This window comes from Alexandromys fortis, unplaced genomic scaffold (assembly GCF_014885135.2).
Source record: "Alexandromys fortis isolate MF-2015 unplaced genomic scaffold, M_Fortis_MF-2015_v1.1 scaffold_69, whole genome shotgun sequence".
Lineage (NCBI taxonomy): Eukaryota > Metazoa > Chordata > Mammalia > Rodentia > Cricetidae > Alexandromys > Alexandromys fortis.
Genome location: NW_026067951.1, coordinates 3,571,110 through 3,598,718, shown reverse-complemented (window position 1 = coordinate 3,598,718; position 27,609 = coordinate 3,571,110). Strand labels below are relative to the sequence as shown.

Here is a 27,609-nt window from a genome sequence, read left to right as displayed (position 1 = left end):
AGAGTCGCCATTATCTTTAAAACTGCTGAGAAACTGAATGTGGCTGGTAGACTCTGTGTCACTCTGCTTGGTTAGGCCGCCACCATGTGTCTCTGGAGGGAACTGTCATTTAAGTGGGAAACCCTGACCCACTTTGCGTCATTCACGCTCCTTCTCTGTCCACACACGCGATGTGGGTAGCTGATACAGAAGCCATTGGGGTCTGGAGCTTGCCCTTGGTGCCGCAGGGAAGGGCAGACATGGAGAGAAAAAAAGAAAACTGGAAAAACTGGCACAGCCAGCTGTGGGGGCCACATCTGTAACTCGAGCATTTATGAGGTGAGGGAGGGAGGAGCCCAGTCCAGTGTCATCTTTGGCTACATTGTGAGTTCAAGGTCAGCCTGGGTTAGAAGAGAAAGGTGGGGAGATGCTTTTAATTTCTATAAATAAAAATGCTGAGGTTAGCTGAGGACATCTGAACAGCTTCAGGGCGTGATGCTTAATACCTGTTTTAAGGAGGGGAGGTGACACAGGGTCAATTCATTCCCTCACCCAGGAGATATTTTAAGCAATAGACAACGGCATTAAGGAAGAAAAACACAGGGCCAAAGAGAGAATAGCTAGCTTTGTGTTGCTGAAACCCACATCTATGTGTGATAGCAAAGACTAGAGAGGTAAGGGTAGGGTGTGAGTGTATGTATGTGTATGTGTACGTATGTGCACACACACGTGCATGCACAGGAACATGTGTGTGGCAGTATACACTCATAATCCCAGCACTTGAGAGGCAGAAGCAATAGAAGAATACAGAGTTCAAAGCCAGACTCAACTACAGAGCAAGAACCTTTCTCAAAACATCCAAAGCTGGGACTTAGCTCAGCGGCAGGATGCTCGCCTCGGATGTACAATATCCTGGATCCCATGCCCAGTATCCAAAACAAAATAAAACAAAAAATTGGAAAAGTAATCAGGTTGGCTTATTAAATTAAAGAACTTACATTTGTCTAAGTGGCATAATGGGAGCCAGAGAAGCAATGTTTGTTTACTAAGCAAATAGCATGCCTATCAATGTGAGGGACAGGGTGTCCAGTACACAGCAGTAAGCAAAACATATGTTGCCTCTGTTCTCATAACTTACTGAAGACTTAAGAGAGAGAGATGATAGAAAAACATGTCTACAGGTCTGGAACTGGAGCCTGAAGGGTCATCAGATGCCCAAGTGAGGTCTTCGCAGACAACCCTTCCATGCCCTTGTCATGACCTCAAGGTAGAAAAGTGTTTGGGGAACTCTGATAAATGGAAATCAACTCTTATAAGCAGAGAGTGGAAGGGTTGTTCCTAGGGGCTGGGGAGGGGAAATGCTGGTCAAAGGGCACAAAATTCCACCTTTGCAGGAAGAATAGGTTCGGGAGACCTAATGGAAAGCAAGATGGCTGTATTAAGTAACACTGGATTGTACACTTAAAATTTGCTGGGGGAACAGATCCTGAGTGTCCTGAAAACATACAGAAAATCGCAATTATGTGAGGTGATGGATATGCTAATGAGCTTTGTTATCATGATCATTTCATAATGTATCCGGTATCAGGCATACCAGGCTGGGGGCCAGTGAGATGGTTTGGTAGGTAGCAGGGCTTAGCACCAAGTCCAGTGACCTGGATTTTAGCCCTGAGACCCCCATGATAGATAAAAAGAATGGATTCTCACAAGTAGTCCTCTGCCCCCACACACACAAACGCGCACACACACACACACACGCACGCACACACGCACACCCGCACAAATGCCTGCACATACGCCCCCATGGACCTGTGCATAGCCAAACTGAGTTGTACAGCAATTTCCTTCCAATTGAAATATCCCATCCAGGAGGAAAGTTCATTAAGACTTTGGAAGTGAAGCTGGGCCATGGTGGTGCATGCCTTTAGTCTCAGTACTCAGGAGGCAGAGGCAGATCTCTGAATTCAAGGCCAGCCTGATCTTTAGAATGAGTTCCAAGATAGCCAGGGTTACACAGAGAAAGCCTGTCTTGAAAAAGAAACAAAGAAGCAAGATTCAGGAAGTGTTAAAGGGGGGTTTCTAAAATACAAAAAATAAATAATTCACAAGTCTCAGGAAGTCCCTAAAACCAGAAGTACAAGATTTCCCCCCCCCCTTAAAGACTATATAATCAGTAGGGGATGCTGAGGAGACTCAAAACAGTTGAGCTGCATGGGGTTAGAGATTCCCTAACCTGTAAGGTGCCCCTAACATGCAGTGAGCTCCAGAGATCTAGTTTTCATAGCCACCACTCATGTTGGGATCTGGGACAGGCTTTGGTGGGTGCATTCTCCTGTAAGCAACCCCAATAAACACATTGCCTTACTAAGATGGACTTTGGTGGCATCATTACTTTGGTCTGTCACTGGTTCCCTTTCTGGGGTAAATAGATATTTGTTCATCTCTCCCCAGGAAGAGTATCACACAGCAGATATATACAAATAAATATGTAACTGTAAAAACATATCTGGCTGTGTATGGCAGTTCATATCTATAATCTCAGTACTGAGGCGGCAGAGGAATTGAGAGAATGGGAGCATCCTGAGCTACAAAAACTAGACCCCAACTCTCAAAACAAAAACAATCCTAGGGTGGTAGGGTAGACCCAAAATCTTTGTTGTGGAATAATCTTTTTGTATACTGTAAGAAAATGTCACTCAGATTGGTTTAATAAAATGCTAAAAGGCCATTTGGGGGCAGGATTTGGGGGGCAGAGAGAACACTGGGAAGAAGAAGAGTGGAGTCGCCAGCCAGATGGAGAGGAAGCAGCATGGGCAGTACAGAGCAAAGGTAATAAAGCCACAAGACAAAAAAATGGATAGATAAAAATGGCTTAATTTAAGTTGTAAGAGCTGGTTACTAACAAGCCTAAGCTATTGGCCAAGCTTTCATAATTATCAAAAAGTCTCTGGGTAGTTATTTGGGAGCTGGTAGGCAGAACAGAAAAGTCCAATTACAAACTCTCGCCCTCAAGAGACAGAGGCAGGAGAATCAATGCAAGTTCAAGCTTAGTCTCTATAGCAGGCTTTAGTCCAACTAGTGTTTTATAGTGAGACCTTGTCTCATAAAACCTGGGAAAAAATGAAAAATATACTTTCCAGTACTTGGGAGGAAAGACTGAGAGGTTCAGGAGTTTAAGACCAGATTTACCTATGTTGCAAATTAAAGACTAACCCTAGGCTAGATGAAACCCTGTTAAATAAATAAATAAGACAACCCACACAGATCACCCCATATACCCTAGACTATTAAAAATATATGATTTTTACTTGTCAATTATGCTAATAAAGCTGGGGAGAAGAAGGGGGGAAGAGGGCTGTGTGAGTGCAGGGTAGGAACAGAGGATGAGGACGGCAGGGTGCTGTGGAGGGAAGCTGTTTCTAGTCCCCACTGTCTTTATAAGCCGCAGCAATGATCATGGGTTTTAGCACTACAGGGAGGGGCTAACAGCTTGCTCTCCCTACAAGTTAGAAACAGCATCTGGGAACAGCTGTACTATGCAATACACAATGCACGAGAAAGGGCCTGGCTCCCCAGATCTGTAATCACGATGCTGTGAACACACATTTGTCATATTTGTAACACATTCCTATGGCCTCACCTGAAGGTGCTGAGTGTGTTATATCTAACGCGAATGAATTTGTTCTATAGACTGGGTGTGGGGTGTACACCTTTAATCTCAGCACTCGGGAAGCAGGGACAAGTGGGTCTCTGGGAGTTTAAAACCTGTCTGGTCCAATACGAGCTGGATCCAGGCCAGCCAAGGCTAGGTAGAGACCCTGACTCAAAAAACCAAACAAGCGGGCTGGAGAGATGGCTCAGAGCTTAAGAGCACTGGCTGCTCTTCCAGACGTCCTAAGTTCAATTCTCAGCAGCTACATGGTAGCTCACAACCATCTGTAATGAGACCTGGTGCCCTCTTCTGGCCTGCAGGCAGATGCTGGCAGAACACTGTATATATATAACAAACAAGTCTTTTAAAAAAACAAACAAACAAAAATCATCTGTACTAAGTGGAGAGAAAAGAGCTGATTTCAACCATACCATGCACACTTCCCCTCTCTAGTTTCTGTGTTGCCTTTCACTCAACATGAGGCTTGGAGCCTTATAAAGAAACTGAAACTTCCAAAAGGCATCTGGGTGACGGCTGCTGGATTACAAATAAATTATAAAATAATAGTGCTGGGGCATTGAAAGCACACTTGACTAGGGAATCATGAACATCAGAAGCCTTTCTGGTTGAAAAGTGTTTGACCTTCCTACCGGCCTTGGAGGTGGGGGAGACAGACACAGGGGAAAAGATGGGGTCAGAAAGACAGAGGCCATCAGCTGCCAGAGGATCCCCACAGGAACTAAGTTCCTATCGACATCTCGTACCATGTACCTCTGACCACGTCACCCCGTTTCTTCCTAAGAGAACTGAGACAATTTTTAGGAAGTTCAAAAATTACTCCCAAAGAAACAAAAAAACCTGTCCTTCACTTTCCTTTTTCTGTACCCTGAAGAGGCCTACATCTTCCTTCATGCCCACATCAAACCCAAGACACTGGGCTCCTAGAATCCTCTTTTTATTCAGCACAGCCTCTGCGGCGGTCTCCAAGCACCTGTGAGTCTTTAAAGGGAACGCTAAAGGAAGGAAAGACGTGGGGCTCAGGAAACAGTGCATACATCAAAGCCAGAGAAGCCTGCCAGCCACCCGGAAATCAAATTGTGTCTGTGAGAAGGACAGTGAAGAAACTAGATTAGAAGGGCACTGAACAAGAGAGGATAAAGACAGACAGCCCTGAAAAAAAAATTAATGGGAGGAAGACAGGGCCCGGAGGAGCAGCCTGAATTCACAAGGAGCCTTGCACTGCCTCGGGACAGACCAGTGTTTCAGCCACTTATGCCAATTCCCGCCTGGATAATGCAATGGTCACCCGGTTATGTCAGTTCCTGACCAGATGCTGCAATGGCTGTCCATCTCCACATCTCTCTTGGTGTGAACGTTATTGCTGAAACTTTCCATTCCATCCACGACGCCCACACTCAGAGAGCCTCCAATTTATTCCTCTTCTCAAAGCCTATACATCCCCCCCTCCATGCCTGTGTTTTTGCTGTGTGGCTTTTGAGACAAGCCCCTTGTCATGTTTCCATCACTATGTCTCATCCCTCTCCTGAAGCTGCTGGGGTTTTCCTGTCGAAGCAAACGGCAACTCAAGAATCTGGGCCCAGGCTGGCCTTGAACCCATTATGTGGCAGAGGACTCTCTGAGCTTCTGGTACTCCTGCCTCTTACTTCCCAAGGGCTGGCATCATAGGTGTGAGCCACCCATCCCTCCCCTAGCCCCTTCTGACATCCACAGGTTCTTCACTACAGACTCAAAATTGGAAAAATGGAAGATGTATTGGGTGTGGCGGCACACCTGGGGAGGAGAGGCAGGTAGATCTCTGAGTTTGACACCAGCCTGGTCAGGTGAGTTCCAGGCCAATGAGAGCTATGCGGTGATACCCTATCTTAAAAAAATAAAAATAATAAATTAAAAAAAGTTTCCACAAAAGAATTTGCCACACAGTGCTCATGGTGAGTACCTGGAATGAAGTGGTATATAGTATAGTTATAAGAACTCCAGAGATTATTTAATGTATTTAAGAGGCTCCAAGAGATTATCTCACCAATCATTCAAGAGAAAATGATATCCATGGATTTGGGTGTCTATCAGAAGTCTTAGAATCAAGCTGCGCAGACTTCAAGGGGCCTTTGCATATGGGTTCCTTTTCTCCAACTCGGTTGAGGTGAAGTCTCTTTATCCTGTCCCCAGGGAAACTGCCTTGTGTAAGGTGGGAGACATCTTTCAGCTGACGGTGGCCTATGACGCGGTTAGCCGTGTGTTCTGCATCTCTCGGGGTGGCAGTCTGCACAGGCACGGCTATGCCTACAAGCCGACCCGAGGTTCTGCTGTGCCGCACCTTCATGAGTCAGAAAGCTGCAAGGTTTACTTTTTCTGTCTCTTTTGAGTGTTGTCCAGTTGTAAGTATGATTTTCCTGATACTTTGCACTCCCCTGCACTTTTTCTAAAGCCCCATCACTGCCGTGTGACTGCCTGTGACCATGGCTGACCTCCATGCCAACTTTACTCAAACAGCTTAGCTGTCTTTTTCTTTTCTATGTTCTTCTCCTCTGGGTTGTTAATATCTACAGCTTGACTGCCGAGAGAGAGAGAGAGAGAGAGAGAGAGAGAGAGAGAGAGAGAGAGAGAGAGAGAGAGAACACAAAGCTGGATCTATCACTATATAAATCTGTAACTGTTTGAGCTTGATTTTTAAAAATTACTACATCCGTGTGTGCATCTGTGCAGACGTGCACACCTGCACACGCTAGGGCACACTTGCAGAGTCAGGGAGGAGCTTTCAGGTGTCAGTACTGTCCTTCTGCCATATGAGCCCTGAGATTAAACACAGGTCATCAGACTCGGTGGCAATCAACTTTACCTGCTGAGCCATTCCACCAGCTCTTTGAGATTGATGTTATTTCAAAACCCCATTTGGCTTAGTGGCAACAACTTAACCTAAGCATATTTCCACTTGTATTACCAAACCCTGAATAGCAAGCATAAATTAGCTTATCACAGCAAGGCCCTATACTAAGATGGTCCTGTAAGCCACACGGACTGTGTGCAAGGATCCTGGGTCTTTCTTCCAAATTCTCCCATACACCTGCAGTTCAGTGTAGCCGCATGGCTTGCTTCAGAAACAAAACATGAGAGCAAGTGGCATGTCTGAAAGGACATTATAAATGCCTGTTCACGATTTTCCCATGCATTAAAAGTTCACGCTCTCTGCTCTCCCTCGGCCACAGGGGCAACGCTGATGTGACCCAAGGCCTTCAGCTGATCTGCAGCAGACACTGACTTGTGGGAAATGAGTCTGTTGTCCGGAACCACTGAGTGTGTTTTTGTTGTTTTTGTTTTGTTTGAGGCAGGGTCTCACCACACAGCCCAGGTGGGCCTTGAACTTGTGACCCTCCTTGTTAGCGCCTTTATTACCTCAGCCTAATTTGGCTTGGCTGAAGGATATGGGTTGCTAACTCCGCAGGGCTATAACAAAACCTCAGATAACCACCTCAACATGACAAAAGGGTCCTATTGCTGATTGTTCCGAAGAGTTTGGTCAAGTTGCTTTAGACCTTTTAGCATCATGGAGGGGACAGCAAAGGGAGATAGATTGATGACCTAGTGACAGCAGGATCCCTTTCAAAAGCACATTGCCAACAACTTAACTTTCTCTACCGAGGCCCCATCTCTTAAAGCTTCTACCGGCTCCCAATAGATCCAGGGGTTGGTGACTGACCTTTGATACATAGGTCTGGGGAAGGGAGACATTTCTAATCAAACTTTAGCGTAGATGATATCATTGATGAAGCTGCCAAGGTGTCCTTGTTCGTACCTTGTTTTCAACACGTCATTCTACATACGATTTCTAAGTCCTTCTCAGAAGACAGTCAGAGCAGCAGACCAGGTCACAAGCAACTGGACGAGGTATTGAGGGCTCTCTGCCCAGACACTCTGTACTGCTGGGTACACGTGTGACTTCTCTGAGGTTTCAAAGAAAAGGAGCCAGGCTGCCCCTGCCCTAGCTGAGGTATCTCACTATCTCCATCCTCCTCCTGGGGGCCTCGACTGGCTCTCTTTCCCAACTTCCCATAACAGGCACCCTCTTCTTCCTTTTCCCATTGGGTCTGCTTGCCCTAGTCCCCTGCCCCAAATCTCAATTTGGCCTCAGGCTGGAAGCTTTGTTCTGAATCACTGACCCCTACCACAGACAATTCCCCCCTGGCACCTAAACCTTGGCACTCTGCCTGGCACTCTAGGGCCACACATCCTAGCAGGAGGTTCCTGTGGCTACCTACTGATAGATTGCTCACTCCACACCCCTAAGGTAAGGGGGGGAGATCATTTCAAAACTCATACTGTTTGGTCCAACGAGGTAAGGCTAACCTATTATGTTTGCTTTGTATTCCTCTATCCCTAAGAGCCAAGCTTTAAAAAACCCAGAAGCCAAAAATTGTAACCCTCTAAATTTCTGGATTCTGCTGAATCTTGGGTTTCTTCAAAGAAACAAAGAATAATACAGCTTTCAGAATACAGTAAATGTCAGAGAAAGAGAGAGAGAGAGAGAGAGAGAGAGAGAGAGAGAGAGAGAGAGAGAGAGAGAGAGATATAGTGGTAGAGGAATCTTAAATGATATTTCAAAACATTGTCTAATACATTAAGTGTTTTGTCCAGTAATGAAGCTAAGAGTGAGGGCTTCACTCAAGTTAAGCTCTTGTATTTCACTAATAGCCCCGTGTGTCTTTTCCTAGGGAGACACAAACAAGACATCCACAGACCAAAGAAACAATTCTAACCTGGGCTAGCTTAGGGAACCAGTAAGTCTACTGGGGTTCCCTACAGAAGTAGGGGTGAGGGACTACTTGCAAGAGCACAGATAACTCAAAGGCAGCTGCATCGATTAAAATCCCTCACCAGCACAGGCTCACAGAAGGCTGTATCTCTGGGGCTCCTTGAATGTCTTGCAGGTAGATAGGCTTATAGAACAGCCTATTTTGTCCAACAGCTGGTACTACGCATAAAAAAAAACGTGGAGGGGGGGACCTTGTGGATCTTATAAGTATCAGGAACTTTCTGACACTTGTAAATTTCGTTTACTTTCTGAGACTTAATAGATGCATTTTGCATACTGTTATCCTTGCAGAACCCGTGGAAAGGGTGTAGACGCTTACAAATAGACCTCCCCCTAGAAACAACACAATCCCAAGAACTGAGGTTATTTCTTTCGTGTCTCCCACAAACACCCACATTTGCAAGAACTACTAGCATGCAAGAAGAGTAGTCTCCCTCTGCTTAAAGCCTTCCATGCTGGATGTGTCTCTCATCCAGCCACTGGGATCCTGAAAAGGAGTCCCGGCTTTCCCTGGATAAATGTGGAAAGCCCAAGTCATAAATATGGGTCTCCCGCATCTGCTCGGGAAGAAAATGCAAAACATTAAAAGTTCTAGTAGGCTAAATAGTCTTTGTGATCCAGGCTCGCCCACAAGGAACTGAGAGTGTTTCCTGTGGGAGGTGTGAGCGTAGCCACGTGTACCACAGCTCCTGCCACTCAGCACCTGCTGACACTCATTTCACAACATCCGGCACATTCCTGGTGTCAGTACGGAAAGGAACGAGCCAACCCAGGTCTCCCCTCCCTTAAACTCTTTCACAGCCCGACTAAACCAAACAAACCGCTGGAACTGGCCTGATTTCAAGTGACCTATTCTGGTGGGCAGGACCCGTGCCCCCCCACACCCCGGGTTGGGGGCGGGGCCCCAGGGGGCGGGGCGGGGCTCCAGGGGGCGGGCTCCAGGAGAGGGACACAGGGCAGGACTTTGTGGGCGGGGCCTGGGGCGAGGCTCTGAGCTGTCGGGTCCAAACCCGGGAAAACCCGAGGCCTAGGCCGCTTGCACCGTCGACCTCGCTGCTTCTTGGCTGCAATGGCCCTGGTCGCCGGCCGACGGGCCTTTGGGGTGAAGGGGACCAGCTGGCTCTGGCGCAGTCGGTGGGCTCCTCTCTCCGCCGGCTTCTGCAGCCCGGCGTCAGCAGTAACAGCGCGGCCGGAGTCGGAGCCACGGCCCACTAGCATGCGACAGCAGGACGGAATCAGGTCAGCCTGAGGACCCTGCCAGGGCCCTCTCCCTGGAGCTGGGCACCAGGCCTCGGGATAAACAGGCCTCGCCGCCACTAACCCTGAGTTAGCAGTCACTGCTTCTCTTTCAGATTTCATCTCGGAAAAACGAAATGTTTGGTGGAAGAATCCTTGCATACCGCTATTACAGGTGTCCCTGCCCTGTGCACGCTAGTACAAAGTACATGTGAGGGTTGTAAGTGAGACTGCCTGGGGGCCCCCTGAACCCCCAGGCCTACCGGGCACAGTCGCCCAGTCACTTCTGAGCATTTCCGCTGGTGTGGGCAGCACAAGCACCCTACCCACTGTTTCCATGGCCTCCAAGAAAACTCATCACAAAAGAGATCCATGGTCCTTACAGACCTCGGCAGGTTCCAGGGTTATCGCAGGCTGAAGTGCGGGGTGGGGGCAGGTCATTAAGCAGGATAAAGGGCACAGCACCCTACTCTCTGCCCTTTTGTGCAATGAGCCTAAAAACCTTAGAAATAAATCAGTGCCCAACCTGGACCATAGAGTAACGAGGACCCTTTCAGGCCTGACCATTTGCCTGGCCAGGATCAGGTTAGGAAAGGAAATGGGTGTCCGTGCGCAAGAGTTACAGACGGAGCTGTTTGTTATCGTCTCCAACTCCAGGAAACAGCCCTTCTCAATCCTAGAAGACCATGCCTAACTTTTTAATCCTCACCCAAACCCTTAGGTGCTCCCCCAAAAGGAGAGAGAGCCAGTCTCTGGCCTTCAGCTTTTTCCACATAATCCCTTCGTCTATAACTCTCTACCCCTCCTGCCTTAAAGGGCTTAGCGCGCGGCTCTGTAGATGCTGGCATGAAGTGCCCATATCTGTCTGTCCCCTAACTCCCTACAGACAACTGTGGGTGGCCACCACAGGGAGGCATTTTGGGTGCTCAGTTAACTAAAGTGTATTTTAAAAAGGGCAATTCTATTCCCTGTGAACTCCTTGCTCATCAACAGAGATAGCGACACTCCCAGAGAAAGCCAGGGGACGGCCCTGAACTGCAGGCCCCACACAGGGGCCTTTCTTTCCAATTTTAAGGAACAGCTGTGCTACTGAAAATATATAATCTGGGTGTGGTATCATAGGCTTGTAATCCCACCATTGTGAAGGCTGAAGCAGGATGATCCTGAATTCAAAGCCCACCAGGACTGTACAGCAAGTTCAAGGCCAGCCTGGACTATATAGGAAGACCAATCACCTCCCCCCCAACCCCCCCCCCAAAAAAAAAAACAAAGTCTGGTCAAATCTGATAAAAAAAAATTCCAGCAAAAGATAGGAGACTGAGTCGTTCAAAATTAAACATGAATCGAGAATTGGAAGGGGGAGATGAGACCAACTGGCCGTAAATCACAGGAATCATGTATTAAAGAGCCCCCAGTCAAGCGTTAGAGCAGTACTAAGCTGGTATGGGAGGTCCTTCTGTCTATGTGTTGGTTAATGAATAAAGAAACTGCCTTGTCCTGTTGATAGGGCAGAACTGAGGTAGGCAGGGGAAACTGGACTAATGCTGGGAGAAGGAAGGGAGAGAGAGAGAGATGCATGCTTCACAGCTGCTTATACAGTATCAGAGAGCGCGCCCAAGTGGGCCCGTGTCTTGAAGGCTATTGGCTGAAGGAGCAGAATGTGCTCCCACAGCACGATGCTAAGCACTAAGCTTGTGCAACTCAGTCACCTCAAGGGTCCCCCTTGAAAGCTGTGCCTCAGAGCAATAAGGCTGTTGTACCATGAGGGCCAGCTACGAAATGAGTGCTGTGTCAGACTCTCTGCGCCGTTTCTAATCACACAGTGACCCGCATCACAGACAGGAGTCAAGTTCTCAGATGGCTGTCAGGAGGCAGAGGAGCCAGGCGCCTGGAAGAGATCCCCTCCGCCTCCTGAGTTGTTGCCACTCATGTGCCACCATGGTAGAGTGGGCCTGTGGGACCACGCCAGTCCGCTACATTCGGTAGAGTTAGCCATGAAAAACTTACTGGTATTTTTACCTTGATGGCATTAGATAGCTCACTGGAGCATTTAAAGGGACCAGATCTTGCCTGCACACATGTCACCTTGTGAGAAACCTCATCAGAAAGACATTTCTCCTTGGTGGTGGCGGCGGAGGAGGGGTGTTGCTGAAGCTCTCGGCTTGAGGCATTCCACACTTGGAACTGAAATAGCCACTGGGAGAGCTGAAACTGATGAGGGGCTTAGGAGGTTTCGTGTCCTGTGAAATAAGAGAGCACTGCATAGCAATGTAAAATGACCTTCGGGCTCTAGCTTGGGAGACTGAGCAGTAGCTCAGAGAGGCCTGAGCTGGGAGAGGAAAAGGTCCAATGCGCATCTCGGTGGAACAGTCCAGTGAGCATCACGGTGAACACACAGATCCAGGGCTTTGGAGAGAGGCTGGAACCAGGGCCAGTGTCAGCATAGAGGGGGCAGCCGATGTCATGGCCACCAGCGAAGTCGCCTGGGCAGCGTGCTCGGAACAAAGAGAGGACATAGGATGGAACTGAGTGTCTCCTGCCAGAGTCCAGGGCCCCTGTAAAAGAAGGCAAGAAGGACTAGAGAAGAAAGAATTGCTCCCCAGAGAAGATGTTTCCAAAGGCGGGGGAGGGGAGGTGCAGTGGTGCGGGTGGCCCGCGCATCTGGTCCTGACAGTCAGGAGATGACCGCTGAGAAGGGTGTCAATAGGCTCGTGGGAAAAGACGTCTGGCATGGCTTAAAATGAGAACTGTCTGACAATGTGTCTGGAAGGATGAAGGGGATGCACATGAAACGTACCACCAAGCAGTAAGGTTCCATCTGGGCTGGAATCTTTTTGTGCAATTTTGCCCAAGGCCTTAGAATTTACTTTCAGCTGATGTAGATGCCAGGGTAGCAGCTTTTGTGTATGTGCGTGTACTCTCGTGTCCATGTGTGTGCAGTGGCATGTGTATGGAGAAGCCAGAAGACCAACTTGAGCATCATGCTGCCTCCCATACTGCCCACCTTTTCTTTTAGAACGGGTTTCCAAAGTCTGTCTCCACCTCCCCAACATTAGGATGCAAAGTACAGGTCACAACGCCCCATCATCAGAAAGAAAGAAAAAAAGTGACTGTTATCTAGGACAGTGAACTATAAGTTTTTCCTTAAATAAATAACCCTTTTATTATTCATTAAAAAAAAGATAGCTTTAGAAATGGAACTCGGGTTCTCACTCTTGCAAAGCAAGAACTGAGCCATCTCCCAGTCTTGACAGCATTTTTATGTTTGCCACCATGAGCACAGTCACGAGTCTACCGAAAGGTTACAAGCAGTCTCCACGGCTTGCACAGAGAAAGGTGTCTGTGTAGCAGCCGATCGGCTGCACGTCATTCCTATACTTAGGAGAGAGGATGTTTATGAGAAACAAGACAACAATCCCACAGCTACCTGGGAGCTGCAGCAAAATTGAAGTGATATCCCAAAAGGAATGATTATTCTTATTGTGCTGAGATCAATTCAGTTGCCAAAGTTTTTTTTCTTAAAAAAAAAAAAAAGTTCTCCTTACATGTTATTTCTGGAGCATCCGATTGACCGTGTACCGATAAAACACCATATTCAGAAAGGAATGAGGAAGGCTGAGAGCATGTGTGGGCGGAGGCTGATGGGAAATAAAACGCCTGTGATGAGAATCTGGTTTGGTTCACTGCCCGTTTCTTAGGACAGCAAAAATAAGACATTTCTACGTAAGGCAGGGAGATGACAATACAGGTTGTTTTATTCTGAATGTGGGCGAGTTTAAAATAGCAAAAAGGCCCTTTGGGTGCCGGCTCTTCGCAAGATGCTGCGTCTGTTGTATGGGTCTGTCCGTCTGCTCTCTGTGTAGCATCTGTTCTCAGACTGCACGAGCTGTCCTGCAGGCTTACCCCACTGGAAACCCTTACAAATGCCGCGGTACATGCACACTGGCAGCCAGGCTCCCCTGCCTTTTCTCGGGGATGGGTGGGAGGAAACGGGAGGGGGGGGGACTTCGTCCTTGGCTCCTTTCCTAACCTCAAGCTAAAGAGGAAGCAAGTTGCAGGTGGAGCCTGTTCATCGGATTCACCTAGCCCCGCCACTGTCACCTGAATCTCACATCCTCTGTGGGCAGAGATGATTTGGGGACTGTTGTGACTCACCCTTGCTGTAGAGGTGGCAGTCACGTTTCTGTCAGTCCTTGTGGGGAGAGGGAAAAAAGAGAGAGCAAAAACAAATCAAGGGAGCAGAGAGAAAAGGGTAGCCTTCCTTCTGGGTCATCTTTTTCCCTTGTTTTGACTCAGCTGTCACTCCAGAGGGCTGACAGGCCCTCTAAATTGGCACTAAGCCCTGGCGGTTCTCTATTCTTGGGTTTCAAAATTGCTCCTAAATTAGAAAGGAATTGCAGGGGTCCTCGCTTGTTTTGACTGGTTCATGACCCCGGGAATATCACATGCTTTTCGCAGGAACATTGTCTTAAGCAATCCCAAGAAGAGGAATGCGCTGTCGCTGGCCATGCTGAAATCTCTCCGAAGTGACATTCTTCACGAAGCCGAGAGCAAAGACCTGAAAGTCATTATAATTGCAGGTATTTCTCTGACGCCTGTCGTCAGTGGACCGCGGTGCCCGCATGAGGTTTCTCAAACCGTGCTGGTGAGCTGGGACTCCCTCTCCTCGCCTCACTGGAGAATGGCTCTGACCCCCTTTGAAGAAGTGAAAACTTCTGTGATACTCTGGGCTTGGTCCTCGTTAGCTGTGGGGACTGTAGCAAAGGCCTTTGCTCAGTGAAATCACGACTTCTCTTTGTCAAAATCAGACAGTCTGGCGGCTGAGGAGATGGCTCAGTTGGTAAGCCCTTAGCCTCACAAGCGCCATGCCCACATAAAAAGCTGAGTTTGGTATTGCAAGCCTATAATCCCAGACATGGGACGGAGAGGGGGGGCGGGCAGTGCAAGACAAAGGCAGGTGACACCCTAGAGCTCGCTAACCATAGTCTAGCCTACTTCGTGAAGAAGGTCCAGGCCAATGAGAGACCCTATCTCAAAGGGAAAATGGGAGGTACCTGAGCAATGGCACCTGAGGCTGTGCTCTGACTCCACACGAATATGCACATATGTACACATGAACACATGCACACAAGATCAAAGAATCAGGGTCGGAACGCAGCTCAGTGATAGAGCACTTGCTAGCACACGCAATCCTCAGAACCACACAAAAATATTAAAACAGAATTTTAAATTAAAAAGCTCAGTTTGTTTATGGACCTTATAAGATGGCTTTAATCACTAATCCCTTCCATAAATCATGGCAGCTAGCAGGTGGGCTGTCGGGACAGCCAGTTGGTTTTTCTCTTCTGTTTGCTGAATCTTGCTCATGCCTATATCTGTAGTGTCGTCTTTAATGGTGCCAGAAAGTACGCCCTGTTTTGTCCATTTCTTCCATCCCTTTTGCCAGTAGGGTTTATTTTTTAACATGTGTGGTTGCTTTGCCTGTGTGTGTGTCCATGCACCTCTTGTATGCCTGGGGCCTGCAGAGGCCAGAAGAGGGCGTCAGAGTCCCCAGAACGGGCCTGACAAATGGTTGTGGGTGCTGAGATTCAAACCCAGGTCCTGTGGAAGAGGAGACAGAGATCTCAATTGCTGAGCCATTTCGCTAGCCCCTCTCTCTACTAGAAATTCGGAGGGGTGGCCAACCACGTTAAAGCAATTACTGCTCCAGCAGAAGGCCTGAGTTTGGTTCCCAGAGCTCATGTTGGGTGGCTCACAATAGCGCCCCCAATAGCGCTAAGTCCTGGAGATCCAATGCCTCTGACTCCAAAGGCACCTGCGCTCACATGCACATACCCACACAGACACGTACACATAATTAAAAGTGAATAAAATCACCACTTCGTACATACTGCAACGGCATGATAAAAATCACACCGGTGCCTTTGCGCACCCCCAGAAAAATACAACACATCCTGTTTGCTGAAGCTTTGTTTGTTTCAGCATCGCTGTATCCTGAGATACTCTGAGCGACCTTCTTAGCAATGACCAAATAGGAATTTTCAGTTGTTTCATACGATGAAAGGAAAAAGAAGTTGGAATTACTCACTTGCAGCAGGCACATGCGGCGTAAGCTGGACACAGCAAAAAGGCTGCTAACGTCTGAGCGACACCACTTTCTCGCTTGTGAAAACAGGATAACATTGCCTGTCACACGGGAAATGGGAGGAAATGTTCTCAGCTTATCAGCGGAGCGACATTTTGTTGTTAGGGATAATGACGGGAGCCACAGCCTCAGCTCCTTTCTGTAAAATCAAGAGCTAGAGCCAGGTGGCTCCCATGTTTCTCTTCACACTCTGACCTACCTGGATGATGGGGGCAATGCTGAAAGCGTGACAGAGTCCAAAGGACCCGCACAAGTCGATACACTTAGGCAGACTGAGCGCAAAAATAAAGTCATCAGACCAGACACAGCTTCATAAAAATCGCTGATCCCGGAATCTCCTTGTGCCGTTGCGTTTGCCATTTTGCCACCTCTGATTGTTGACTTTTTTTCTTTTCTCAATTGGAAACGCTCACAGCTGAGGGCCCCGTGTTTTCCTCTGGGCATGATTTGAAGGAGCTGACAGGTGCACGAGGCCGTGATTACCACACTGAAGTGTTTCAGACCTGTTCTGAGGTAAGCAAAGAGCCAGCCGGCATCGCAAGCACGGGAACCACCGTTGTGTTAAACACTGAAGCAGTCTTCTAGTTTCAGATGGGGCTGCTCTAGGGAATGGCCATCAAAAGCTCTGTAGTTATTGGTGAGTTCTTCATCCAAGCAATTGTTTGGTTTCTACCAGCAGTTACCGACCTTGGGTCGTGAACCCTTTGAGAGTCAAATGATTCTTTCACAGATACCACAGATACCCTGCATATCAAGCATTTACATTACGATTCATAACTTGCAAAAATACAATTATGAAGTAGAAACAAAAATTATTTTTTGATTGGTGTCTCCACAACATGAGGGACTGTATTGAAGAGCCACAGCACGAGGAAGGTTGAGAGCCACTGGTTTAGACTTTTAAGAAGTGACCGTAGGGGCCAGAGAGATGGCTCAGCGGTGAGAGCATTTGCTGTGCGATCATGAGAGCCTGCATTTGGATTCCCAGCATCCACGTGAAAAACTGGTCGTGGCCACACACATCTGCCAACAGAGGAGACTCCTCAGGGTTTGCTGCTGCCAGAGTAGCCAAAGACTAGTGAGCTGGGGGTTCAGTGAGAGACTCTGTCTTGAGGGAGTGGACAGACGGGTAGAGCAGGACGCCAGCCTCCTCCAGCCCTTGCATGTGTGTGTGTGTGTGTGTGCACGCACACCTTCCTGAATTGCTTGTGTTTTGAGATTGGTTTCTCAATGAAGCTAAAGCTCAAGGGTTAGGCTAGTCTGGCTGGGCAGTGAGCATCCGGCATCCTCCTGTCTCCACCTCCCCAGCGCTGGGCATTTCGGTGCATTGCGCAGGACTTAGTCCTGGCTGACCCATCTCCCCTGCCTCTCAGGTACATTCTTGAGCACAGGTTGTTTCCTTTGCCATTCAAAAAGCCCGTAAGAAGATCAGATCATGATCTTCTCATTTCATGGGAAGACGAATGGAAAAGAGATTCTTTTTCAGTTTTATGGAGGAGTAGAAACAAAGTAGAGCTTGGACGCAGGGTGCTGATTGTTTTAGAAACAGGGCCTCAGGTAGCTCAAGCTGGCCTTGAAGTTGCTGTACCGCCAAGTCTAGTGTGACCTCCTGATCTTCCTGCCTGTACCACCCAGGCACTGGGATTATAAGTGTGCTTCACTTACCTGACAGAACAAAAAGATTTGGATCTTTTGTTTCCTACATTAGCAATGTTTGCACAGTATCCTATTAGGTTTGCCAGTGTTTGATGCTTTCAAAATCGTTTTCCACTAGGGATGGAATTCAGTAGTAGAAGATCTACCTAGCATGTAGAAGACCCTGAGTTCAATCCACCACACTGAAAAAAAAAATCATTTTCTACCAATTCCCAGTATATTTGGCTAAAATAGAAAAATATCTAAAGAAACTAGTATCTCCCTTTTAACTTCCCGAGAGCACCTGCGTTTTATCAGTCTGCTGCAGTATCTGGGTGGACAGAGACCTGAACAGGTTAGCAGAGTGCTGTGTGGCACTCTGGAGTTCTTCAGGAGGTAAAGGCCTGGTTTCTTGGAAGCTTCTAACCCGTTCATGCCTCCAGCTCATCAGAAACGACTCAGTGAATAAATAGGACTTAGTCCTAAACATCAAACAAGAATGCAAGGATACTGGTTCCTTTGGATATTTCTCTTTATTATTTTTAATATGTATATGTGTGTGGAGGGGGCATGTGCCCACAGAAACCAGAGGCTTTGGACCCCCTGGAAGTGGAGTTATGGGCAGTGTGAGCCAGTATTAGTGCTGGGAACCGAACACAGGGAGAGCAGCTCAAGCCTTTAGAGGCTGTGCCGGCACTCTTGCCCGGAGCGCTGTGAAACTCAGACCGTCGCGTCCTCGTGTGACAGAGCAGACTAGAGCAGGACGAGCGAAGGTCCGTGCACAGGTAGGTGGATTCCAAGAGGCAGAGAGAGAGATCTGCCTCCGCTTAGCCTCTCCAAGCTGGAGTGCATTTGTTACACCACAAGTACTGCTGACAGCCAGTGTTTTCCAGCCGGGAGGAGGACAACCAACAAGAATGTGAAGAGTTAGTTGTGGAAGAGCCTCAGTGACTTCCTGGGCACTGATGTGGTGGCCCAGAGGATCATTACTTGTCTTTCTTCTTCCAACACTTTGACAACTGGATGTCTTTCCCCGAAGAGTCTTCCTTTCTCCCAACTCCTCACCAATAAAACGGGAGTGGATTGTTTTAGAAAATAATGTGGGGAGAAAAAAAGCAAACCATGGGGTCCCTCGGTTATGCTTCCCATGAGGCTAGGGCAGAGCGCAGTGGACGCCCCTTTCGGAGTAGGCGGAACTCAAAACCGTACTTAGCTCAGGAAGATTGGAAAGATGGTGTCAGTTCTTGACTCCCGTGGGTTTGATTATCCTGACTTTTTTTTTAAATCTAAGTTCCCTTTGTCTTTTATGAACTGCCCTCTGATTTGATTTAAAATATTTTGATTGATGAAAATAAGTATGTATTGTAGAAGATTTTTTAAATTTAGAAAACAAAAGATACTCTTACCATATTATAACCACCAACCCAGAGAAGAGTGTTGTCTTTTGCCATATTCACTTTTAGTGATTTTTTTCCTAAGTTCATAATTGTTTGGATGCTCTTATATAGGTATGATTACAGTATACAGTTGTGTGTGTTACATGATTATAACTGGATGGTTAGTAAGCCAGGTAGCGTTTTATGATACACTCCAGGTTTGCTAATGTATGTAACCGTCGTGTTGTGTTAGGTTAGAGCTGATATTACACCACAGTTAGTGCTGTGAAAACTGAAGGGTCATGTGGTCTGTTCAGAGCTCTCAGGTAGTGGGGGACAGACTGCATCCTAGCGGGCTTGCTCCATATCGCTACACAAGCCCTAAACCACACAGATGTTCTGTTTTCCTCCTTAGAAGCGATCCTTTCACGAGACTGCTGCATTTCCAAACTGGCGCAGTGTACGCAGGCCCTGTGCGTGTCAGGTTCACATCATCATACAGAAATAACTGAGGCAAAGAACTTACATCTTTACAATTGAGTTCTGAGATTCAAATTTAAGATTTGGCAGCTTGGGGCATGGCATGGTGGTGCATGCTTTTATTCCCAGCACTCAGGAGGCAGAGACAGGTGGAACTCTGTGAATTTGAGGCCAGCCTGGTCTACATAGTGAGTTCCAGAGCAGCCAAGACCACACAGAGAACCCCTGCAGCACGGTGTCCACGTCACTGAGTGATGCATTGCACTTCAGCATCCGCTGCACCTTCGCACCCCTTGGAGCCACGCCTCCTCACGCTCAACACTGTCCTGTAATGTTAGGCTGAGTGGTGACTCAGATGGTGGGAATTATCAGTCCTGTCTTAATCTCATGCCATCCTCAGGAACTCTAGCCCCCATTTTGAGACAGCATCTCTCCTGGGCCTGGAGCTCCCCATTAGGGTAAACCATCTGGTCAGTGATGGCCAGGGATCCTCCTGTCTCTGCCTTCCTGGTGCTGGGGTTATACGGATGGCTCCCATGCCAGGCTGTGTGTGTGTGTGTGTGTGTGTGTGTGTGTGTGTGTGTGTGTGTGTGTGTGTGTTTTACAGGGGATTGAACCAGGACCTTACGCTTGTGAGGCAAGCACTCACTCTGACATCACAACCTTCTCGCACCACCCTCATATACAGTTTGAACTTGACCAGAAACATCATTGTGTCGTGCCTGACTATATAGCTGGTTATTTAGGGTGGGGAAGATGACAAACACCAAATGCTTATGAATATAAAAGACAAGTTTCGCAGGCAAAACTCTTCAAATCTGTGAAGGTCGTTTTTCTTTCAGCTACTGCCTTGGGGAAAAGCCCAGATGTCGTTCCTATCTTCCCCTCCCAACTTGCCAAGGTTCAAAGAGCAATAATTTAGAAATCGAAGTTGCCATGACAACACAATCTGTTTAGAGTGTCATGAAAAAAATAAGCTTCAAATATGTTAGAGCTCTGACCGTTTATGTGGCGGGGGTCACACGAACATGACTTTGTCTCTCCTCTCTGAGCCAAGGGCTCTGTCTCAGGAATTTTGCTTATTCTTATGACAGTAGGGTGCCCCCTCCCCCACTTTGGTGGCATTGAGAGAGGACGCTGTGCAGCAAGGTAATTTGAGGAGTAATTACTAAGGAAATTGCCTTCCAGTCCCCTTCCCCCGTAATTCTCCAAGCAGACACCAAATGCCAATTTCAGACTTTTAACACCAGGGCTGCCCAGAGGTGCGGAGAGCTGACAGTTGGTGGAGGAGTTTGCTTGCTCCCCAGAAACAAAACCCCACAGTTCTCTGTCGGGGTGCTGGGGAGGCAGGAGGCACAAGGAGATGGTGGGCCACCACGCCTTAAGTCAATGAGCCTTTACCCATTCAGCTTCATGTTCTTGTTACTTTTTCTCCAAAAAAAAAAAAAAACTCTCCGAGTCTATTTCATCATGGAGACGCAGTGCAAGCTGAGGGTTCGTGCTTTTCCCGAGACTCCCGTAACTAGTGCAGGAGAAACACACTCCGTGGAGTCAGTCATGTAACGCGGCAGGTACACAGCTCTTCATGGAAATGAAATGGGTGTGTTTGTCCTACAGGTCATGATGCTGATTCGGAACCACCCGGTCCCCATCATCGCCATGGTCAATGGCTTGGCCACAGCCGCCGGCTGCCAGCTTGTTGCCAGCTGTGACATTGCTGTGGCAAGTGAGAAGTCCTCTTTTGCCACTCCTGGGGTCAATGTCGGACTTTTCTGCTCCACCCCCGCGGTTGCCCTGGGGAGAGCCGTGCCCAGAAAGGTAACTGAACTGCCTCTCTGTACTCACAGGTTGCAGAGTAGCTTAGGGAAAGTACCCCCGAGGGGTTGGGGAGATGTTTGCCACACAAGCGTGAAGACCTAAATTCAATCCCCAGATTCCACGTAAAAAAAGCCAGGTGTAGTGGTATTCCGTTGTAATCCTGGTGCTGGGAAGGCAGACACAGGCAGATCCCTGGAGCTCGCTGGCTAGCCAGCCTAGGCTACTGGGTGAGCTCCAGGCCAGGGAGACCTTGTCCCCTCTACACAAACAAACAGATATATTGTACTTGAGAAACACCTCCAGAAGTTAGCCTTCTTGGCTTTTACACATACATACATACATACATACACACACACACACACACACACACACACACACACGCGCTCGCGCGCACACACACACACAGTGTTTTCTATGTTCTATATCGGACATTCTACCTGAAGGTCTGTAGTGTTCCTTCTGAGCCACGGAGAGAAGAGCTCGCTGCCTGCTCCTCTGTAGCATCAAACACCAGGTATCAACCTGTGTGTTGAAATAAGAGCGGCGTGGCTGCGTCCCCAACACCCCGGCCGCTTGGCTAGCTCATGCCCGAAATAACAACACACAAACTGTATTCATTTAAGAACTGCTTGGCCCATGAACTCTAGCCCTTACAGGCTAATTCTCGCACCTGGACTAGCCCATTTCTAATGATGTGTGTAAGCACCCCAAGGTGCGCTTAACGGGAAGATTCTAGCCTAAGTCCATCGTGGGTTGCAGCTGCCTGGGAGAGCAGAGCATGGCGGCTGTCCGGTCCCTCTGGAAGCAGCGCAGAGTCTGACCTCACTTCCTCTTCCGCCCAGAATTCTATTCTGTTTACTCCTCCCATCTATGTTCTAAGCTATGAGGCCAAGCAGTTGGTTTATTGCTCAACCAATGAAATCAACAGATTGATATGACACTCCCACATCACCTGTGAATTTGCCACATTTCAATCTTACAAGCCCCTCAGTATGACTGTTAGGTTTTCCATCTTCAGAAAAGCCCAGCCTTTGTGAAATCATATTGAAATGCAACTGAAGCAGTTTTGTTACCCTAAGTGGCTGCCCAGGAGTCGCAGCAAACAGCGTGCTGACCCAGCACCAGTGTCCAGGGGCCGAGGCTGACTCTCTGGCTAACGACCTCTTGCCAACCTTTTTCAGTCCAGAAAGGACGTAAAGTTGCTGGTTTACAGTGTGGCGTTTACAGTGGTTAGACGAGGACTGTCCTGTTCACACTGTGACTCCGCCCAGGAGTGTGTGTCAGAGCTGTCTTGTCCCTACAAATGACAGTCAAGTCCATTCCCCTGTGAAGCTTTCTTCCAGCCTCACAGAATAGCATTTAGCGAGCATCCCCAAAGAGGAGAACAAGGCGTCTGTTCTAGGAAAAAGGCATCCTTTCCTCAGTAGGGAACCTGGAGAAGGAGGGGCAGAATCACGTCTGCAGCGAGTGAGGAAGCGAGCTGCTCCCTAGAACGGGCTATCTGTTTCAGAAACAGCAACGAAAATTAACAGTGGCTCAGCTGCCTGAGGCACAAAAGAAATGAGACCCGGAGGGAATCTCGCAGTCGAGCTAAGACATCCCAGGGAGGGTTGCGTCCTCCACAGCTCTTCTGGTTACTTTACGGAAACGTGTGCCTGTAGGGAGGTTCCGTGGTTACTGACAGCCCCTACATGCTGCAAGAGGCGATGGTTGGCTTGAGTGTCGTCCAAAGGGGGATGTTTTTATTATTCTAGATAGATTTGCCTTAAGTGTATCCATGTTTATTTAGTGAATGTTTCGTAGGTCATTGCTTTGTTCCCAGACATTTAATCAAAATATTTTACAAATCTCTTGTCAGACTCACAGACTGTCTTGTAACTGCAGGAAAAACCAGGAAGCCTTTCATAGCAAGAAGTTGCTATGAAGGTTTATTCTCTTCCAACATGTGACTTCCCGGAAGGTTCCATGGTCGAGGCATTTGAAGCCTTTAAATCAGTCCTGTTATCAGGAAAGCCTTCTAAATCAGGGCTTATCAAAATTCCTAGAAACTTCACACTGTATCATGCTTATCAAACTTTACATTTGATTTTTAAAACAGGAAAAATGCAGCCAAAATATCCCTTAAGTTCCATGGAAGCCTAATTCTCGGAACAACATTGCACAATAACCAGAGTGACGGACGAGGGGGCAGGGACATTGTGAGAACCAGGATTGCTTTTTCCATCCCAAAGATATTTTTGTCAGGATAATCTGGCCTGGGGCTGGGGAGAAAGCACAGTCAGCAAAGTGCCCGCTGTTCAAGAGCAAGGACCTGAGTTAGATCCCAGAACTCACAGATCAAAGCCAGGCCTGGTGTCTTGCACTTGGAACCCCAGAGCTGGGGAGGCAGACATAGGAGGAGCCCTGGGACTCACCGGCCGGCCAGTGGAAGCAACCAGCAACTTCTCTCCACTGAGGGCTCTGTCTCAAAAAACAAGAGCAACTCCCGAAAAACAACATCCAAGGTTGACTTCTGACCTCTGAACCCCCCCCCCCCCACACACACACACACACACACATGTGCATGCAGAGTCATGCCCTACTCAGATGTCTGGTCTCTCTTCATGTTCGGACCCCAGAAGAAGACTGAACAACGCACTGTGCTTATGCCCATGCATGTCCTGGTGGTAGGTGGGTGACTGCCCCTGTGTTTATCCACACAGAAACTGGCAAAGCTTTTGCAAACTGCCCTGGATAGAAAGTCTCTGCCCTGTCCACAGAGGTTAGCACAGCATGTGTTGGACTCTAGTTCCCTCTGCTGGACACTCTAGGAAACTGCTCCACTGTGTTGGAAAGTGAAGTCTGTCTGCTGGGCAAAAGTCATAGAGTCGAGCCTACTGTGCCAGGACATGAATTATTCACCTTATTTTTAAAGCCTTTCTCTTTTTGCATGCATTAAATAATGCATGTTCATTGTGCCATATAAATGCCCTGCCGGTTCCAGCTGCTCCCTTCCCCAGCCAGAGCTGGCCATACACTCAGAGCCAGTGCCTCAGGCGGTGGGTACCCCAGGAGAGGTGGAGAAAATATGAGCCCCTTTCCCAGCACAGTCCCTTCACCACGGTAGAAACCCCTGCTGCCGTGCAGCTACCCGCCTGACTGTGCGCTTGCACACCCTGGCTTCCCGCCAGTCTAACTCGGGGTGGGATTTAGACGCTGGAAAGAGTTAGATCCTCACTCAGACCAGAGCCCCCAGAGACTCACTCCTGACACACTGTTTACAGTGACACATATGCCCAACATAATTTAAGAAACACAATTATAAGCACCTACGAATCTTAGTGACTTTTCTCAGGTTCCCAGTGAGATGAGGCTGGTGATCCAGTGTGTCACCTGTGCACACCGTCCCCAGCTCACTTTCTCTTCCTCACGGCAGCTCCTCAGCCTGCCATCCATAGTCTCTGGGAGACAGACACCATCGTTATAGCCGGAATGTGGTGTCCCCCAAGTTCAGATGTTGACATCACCAATGTGACAGTCGCAGAGTGAGTCCTGGGGAAGTGAACATTAGGTCAAGGGTCGGGCTCTCACGCTGGGATTCGTGCGCATAGAAAAGGAGTGCGGGTTGCTGGCTCACCCGTTTCCTTCCCGTGTAAGGACACAGTGACATTTCCGTCTCTGAACCTGGAAGCGGGTTCTCTCTGGACACTAATTCTGCTGATGCCCTAAACTTGGGCTTTCCAACCTCAGAGTGTGAGGCATTTCTGTTCCTTCTAAGCTTCACGGTTTATGGCACTTTATTCTAGCAGTCAGTCTGGATAGACATGGGGCCCACCCAAAAGATAAGCAGGGAACCCCAGAATGCCACAGCACATGGTCGTCTCATGCACATGACCATTCTGATCTATACAGGTGCAGGGACACCTGGAAGCCACTCGTGCTAGACTCTGTATCTAGACCTTGAGGATATTTAAGTCCCTTCGTGTCTCTGGGGTCCTGATGAGGAAAAGGGACCCATGGGCATGTGTCCTTGTGGGAAGTGGCCCCTGTACTGGTTTTCAGGAGGTTCTGGGCTTGTTCGATTCACAGTGGGGCTCATAAGATAGGCTGTCTTTCTTCACAGGGCCTTTAAAGGGGTGGATGGAAGGGATCTCCTGGGTTGCCAGGGCCTTCCGATCAAATCTGTGGAGCAACAAGAGGACACAGAGGGAGACTCCACCCATTCCAGGCTACTTTTATTTTCCTGGCTCTTGGATCAATCTGATCTTCTCCCTGGCGGGGAGTTAGGGGTGTTGACAACATCAAGGGGTGATAGATGACATGTCATTTGGGGAGGCGGATATCTGGCCAGAGGCGTGTAGGTAAGTCCAGAGAATGACTGTCTCAGTACAGGGAAACAGGGCTGGGGGCTGAGGAAGCCATGGGATAGGAACAGTGCTTTATTGACCTCTCTTGCCCTTCTCACAGGTGGCCCTGGAGATGCTCTTCACTGGGGAGCCCATTTCTGCTCAGGAGGCGGTACGCCATGGCCTCATCAGCAAAGTGGTGCCCGAGGGGCAGCTGGAGGAAGAGACCATGAGAATAGCAAAGAAGATCGCCTCTTTGAGTCGCTCCGTGGTGGCGCTGGGCAAGGCCACCTTTTACAAACAGCTGTCCCAAGACCTTAGAACAGCGTACTACCTCACCTCCCAGGCCATGGTGGACAACCTGGCCCTGCAGGATGGGCAGGAGGGAATTGAGGCCTTCATCCAGAAGAGAAAGCCCATCTGGTCACACTGAGCCAGCATGAGCAAGGCTGGGCCAACAGCCAGTGCTAGGAAGTCGCCCAGTCCTCGTCTTCTCAACCCAATCACCTTTGGCTGTAAGAGAGGACAGCCAGCCTTTGTAACTCTGATATTGGTTTCCCAGTGTGTGGTCTATATTAAAATTCACGATTCCGTGGGATGTGGATACAGAGGAGTAAATGGAGTTCTAGGTCAGTGGGCCAGGTTAGTGAGCTGGGAGTGCTGGCTGTGACAGGAAGCCTGCAGCTCCCAGAGTGGCGTGCTACCTGCACACAGGTGACCATCCAGAGAGGCCACCCCACTCTTCTGAAGCTCCCTTAAGGCAGAGTCCATTCTGGTCTCTCATGACAAGCTGAGCATTTCAAATCTCCATGAGATCATCTCCACAATGAAAATATTCTTGATTCTATCAGGAAATAATCATGCCTGTGGCTTTGGAATAATCATATGTGATCTGAATAAATTAAGTATTTATAGAGCTCGGTCATTCATTTCTAACCTACTCCAAGCTAAGAAAAGAGAAAAGTGAACATTCTCTCTGTCCGCTCTGATGGGCATGTAGCAAGAGCCACGTGTCTTCTTGAGAACATCCTTGCCCTCCAGTAATCCAGAGATGATGCAGAGCAGCTCCTACCCAGTGAATCGTTGCATCCCCAGTTCTGAGTGTTGCTCAGTTTCTGGTAAAAACCCCAGACTGATGCCCATCACTGAGTTCTCCGGTTGAACTAATGTTTTGACCTAGTCGTATTTTTTGGCTTCTGATCTAATGCAGCCTAAGAAGTGTTCAAAATTTCTTTATCTGTAAACTTGATCATAAATCAGTGTCTGTCTTTCTGTCTGTCTGTCCTCCCCTGCCCGCCTTCCTTCTTACCAGTGTTAGGGATTGAACTCAGAGCCTTGTGTGCACCAGGCGAGTGCTCTGCCACTGAGCTACACCCTCAGTTTTTGTCCCAAAGAGTAGAAAAGAACAAAGCACAATGGTACATTCCTGTAATCACACCTGCTCAGTAATCTGAGGCAGGAGGATCACACGTTCAAGGCCAGGCTGTGTAACTTAACAAGACATTGACTCAAAATAAACACTTAAAAGGTAAAGAAGTAGCTTGGTGGTAAACACTAGTCTAGAATGCGTTAGATCTGGGGTTTTATCCCCAGCACTAGAGAGAGGGGGAGAGAAAGGAAAAGAGAAAGGGAGGGAGGAAGACACAGAGACAGGCAGAGAGATTGATTTGTGTGGTTCTAACCTGTAGTTTCTACTCTAGATGCTGGGGTAAAAGTGTTTGTGGTATGGACGTCCCCAGATATCATTGCTACAGGCTTCTCTTGGGATTCATGGTTATTTCTTTCTCCAGGGTTTAGATGGCAGAAGAGAGTGTGTTCTAAGAGTGCCCTGTGAACAGAAAACAATCTGAGCTGCCATCTCCTGCAGACCTGGAACGTGCTAAGTGTCTCTGACTGATCTCACGTGGCCCTCTATAGGGCCCCGGGAGTAGGTGCCACAGTGACCCCATCTCACGAGGGTCTTTGAGGCCAGGAACTGGAGTTGGAGGATTCCAACATGTCTGCCTGCTAACACCATCGCTTTCAGCCCCCTGCTGCACTGCCTCATGGGAAATGCTCCAGATCATTAGACCCAAATCCAGAAAGGAAAATGTTTGATTCTCAGTCCACACATTTGCTCTCTTGGGGAGCTCAGC

At 48.3% G+C, this 27,609-nt stretch overlaps 1 protein-coding gene and 1 long non-coding RNA gene across 2 annotated transcripts; one reads left to right on the top strand and one right to left on the bottom strand.

Annotated features, from left to right (window-relative positions):
* The first annotated feature begins 9,436 nt into the window (after positions 1–9,436).
* Echdc3 (enoyl-CoA hydratase domain containing 3) lies at positions 9,437–26,390 on the top strand. The gene is made up of 5 exons (XM_050150596.1): positions 9,437–9,698; positions 14,154–14,275; positions 16,256–16,353; positions 20,949–21,149; positions 25,596–26,390. Exons 1-5 carry the CDS (start codon positions 9,529–9,531, stop codon positions 25,905–25,907), a joined length of 903 nt encoding a protein of 300 aa, XP_050006553.1. The 5' UTR covers positions 9,437–9,528; the 3' UTR covers positions 25,908–26,390.
* On the bottom strand, positions 14,282–16,247 carry LOC126506792 (uncharacterized). The gene is made up of 3 exons (XR_007593335.1): positions 16,040–16,247; positions 15,784–15,881; positions 14,282–15,296 (listed from the first exon to the last, which is right to left on the bottom strand). It is a non-coding gene; the product is annotated as an uncharacterized lncRNA (long non-coding RNA).
* Positions 26,391–27,609: the final 1,219 nt, after the last annotated feature.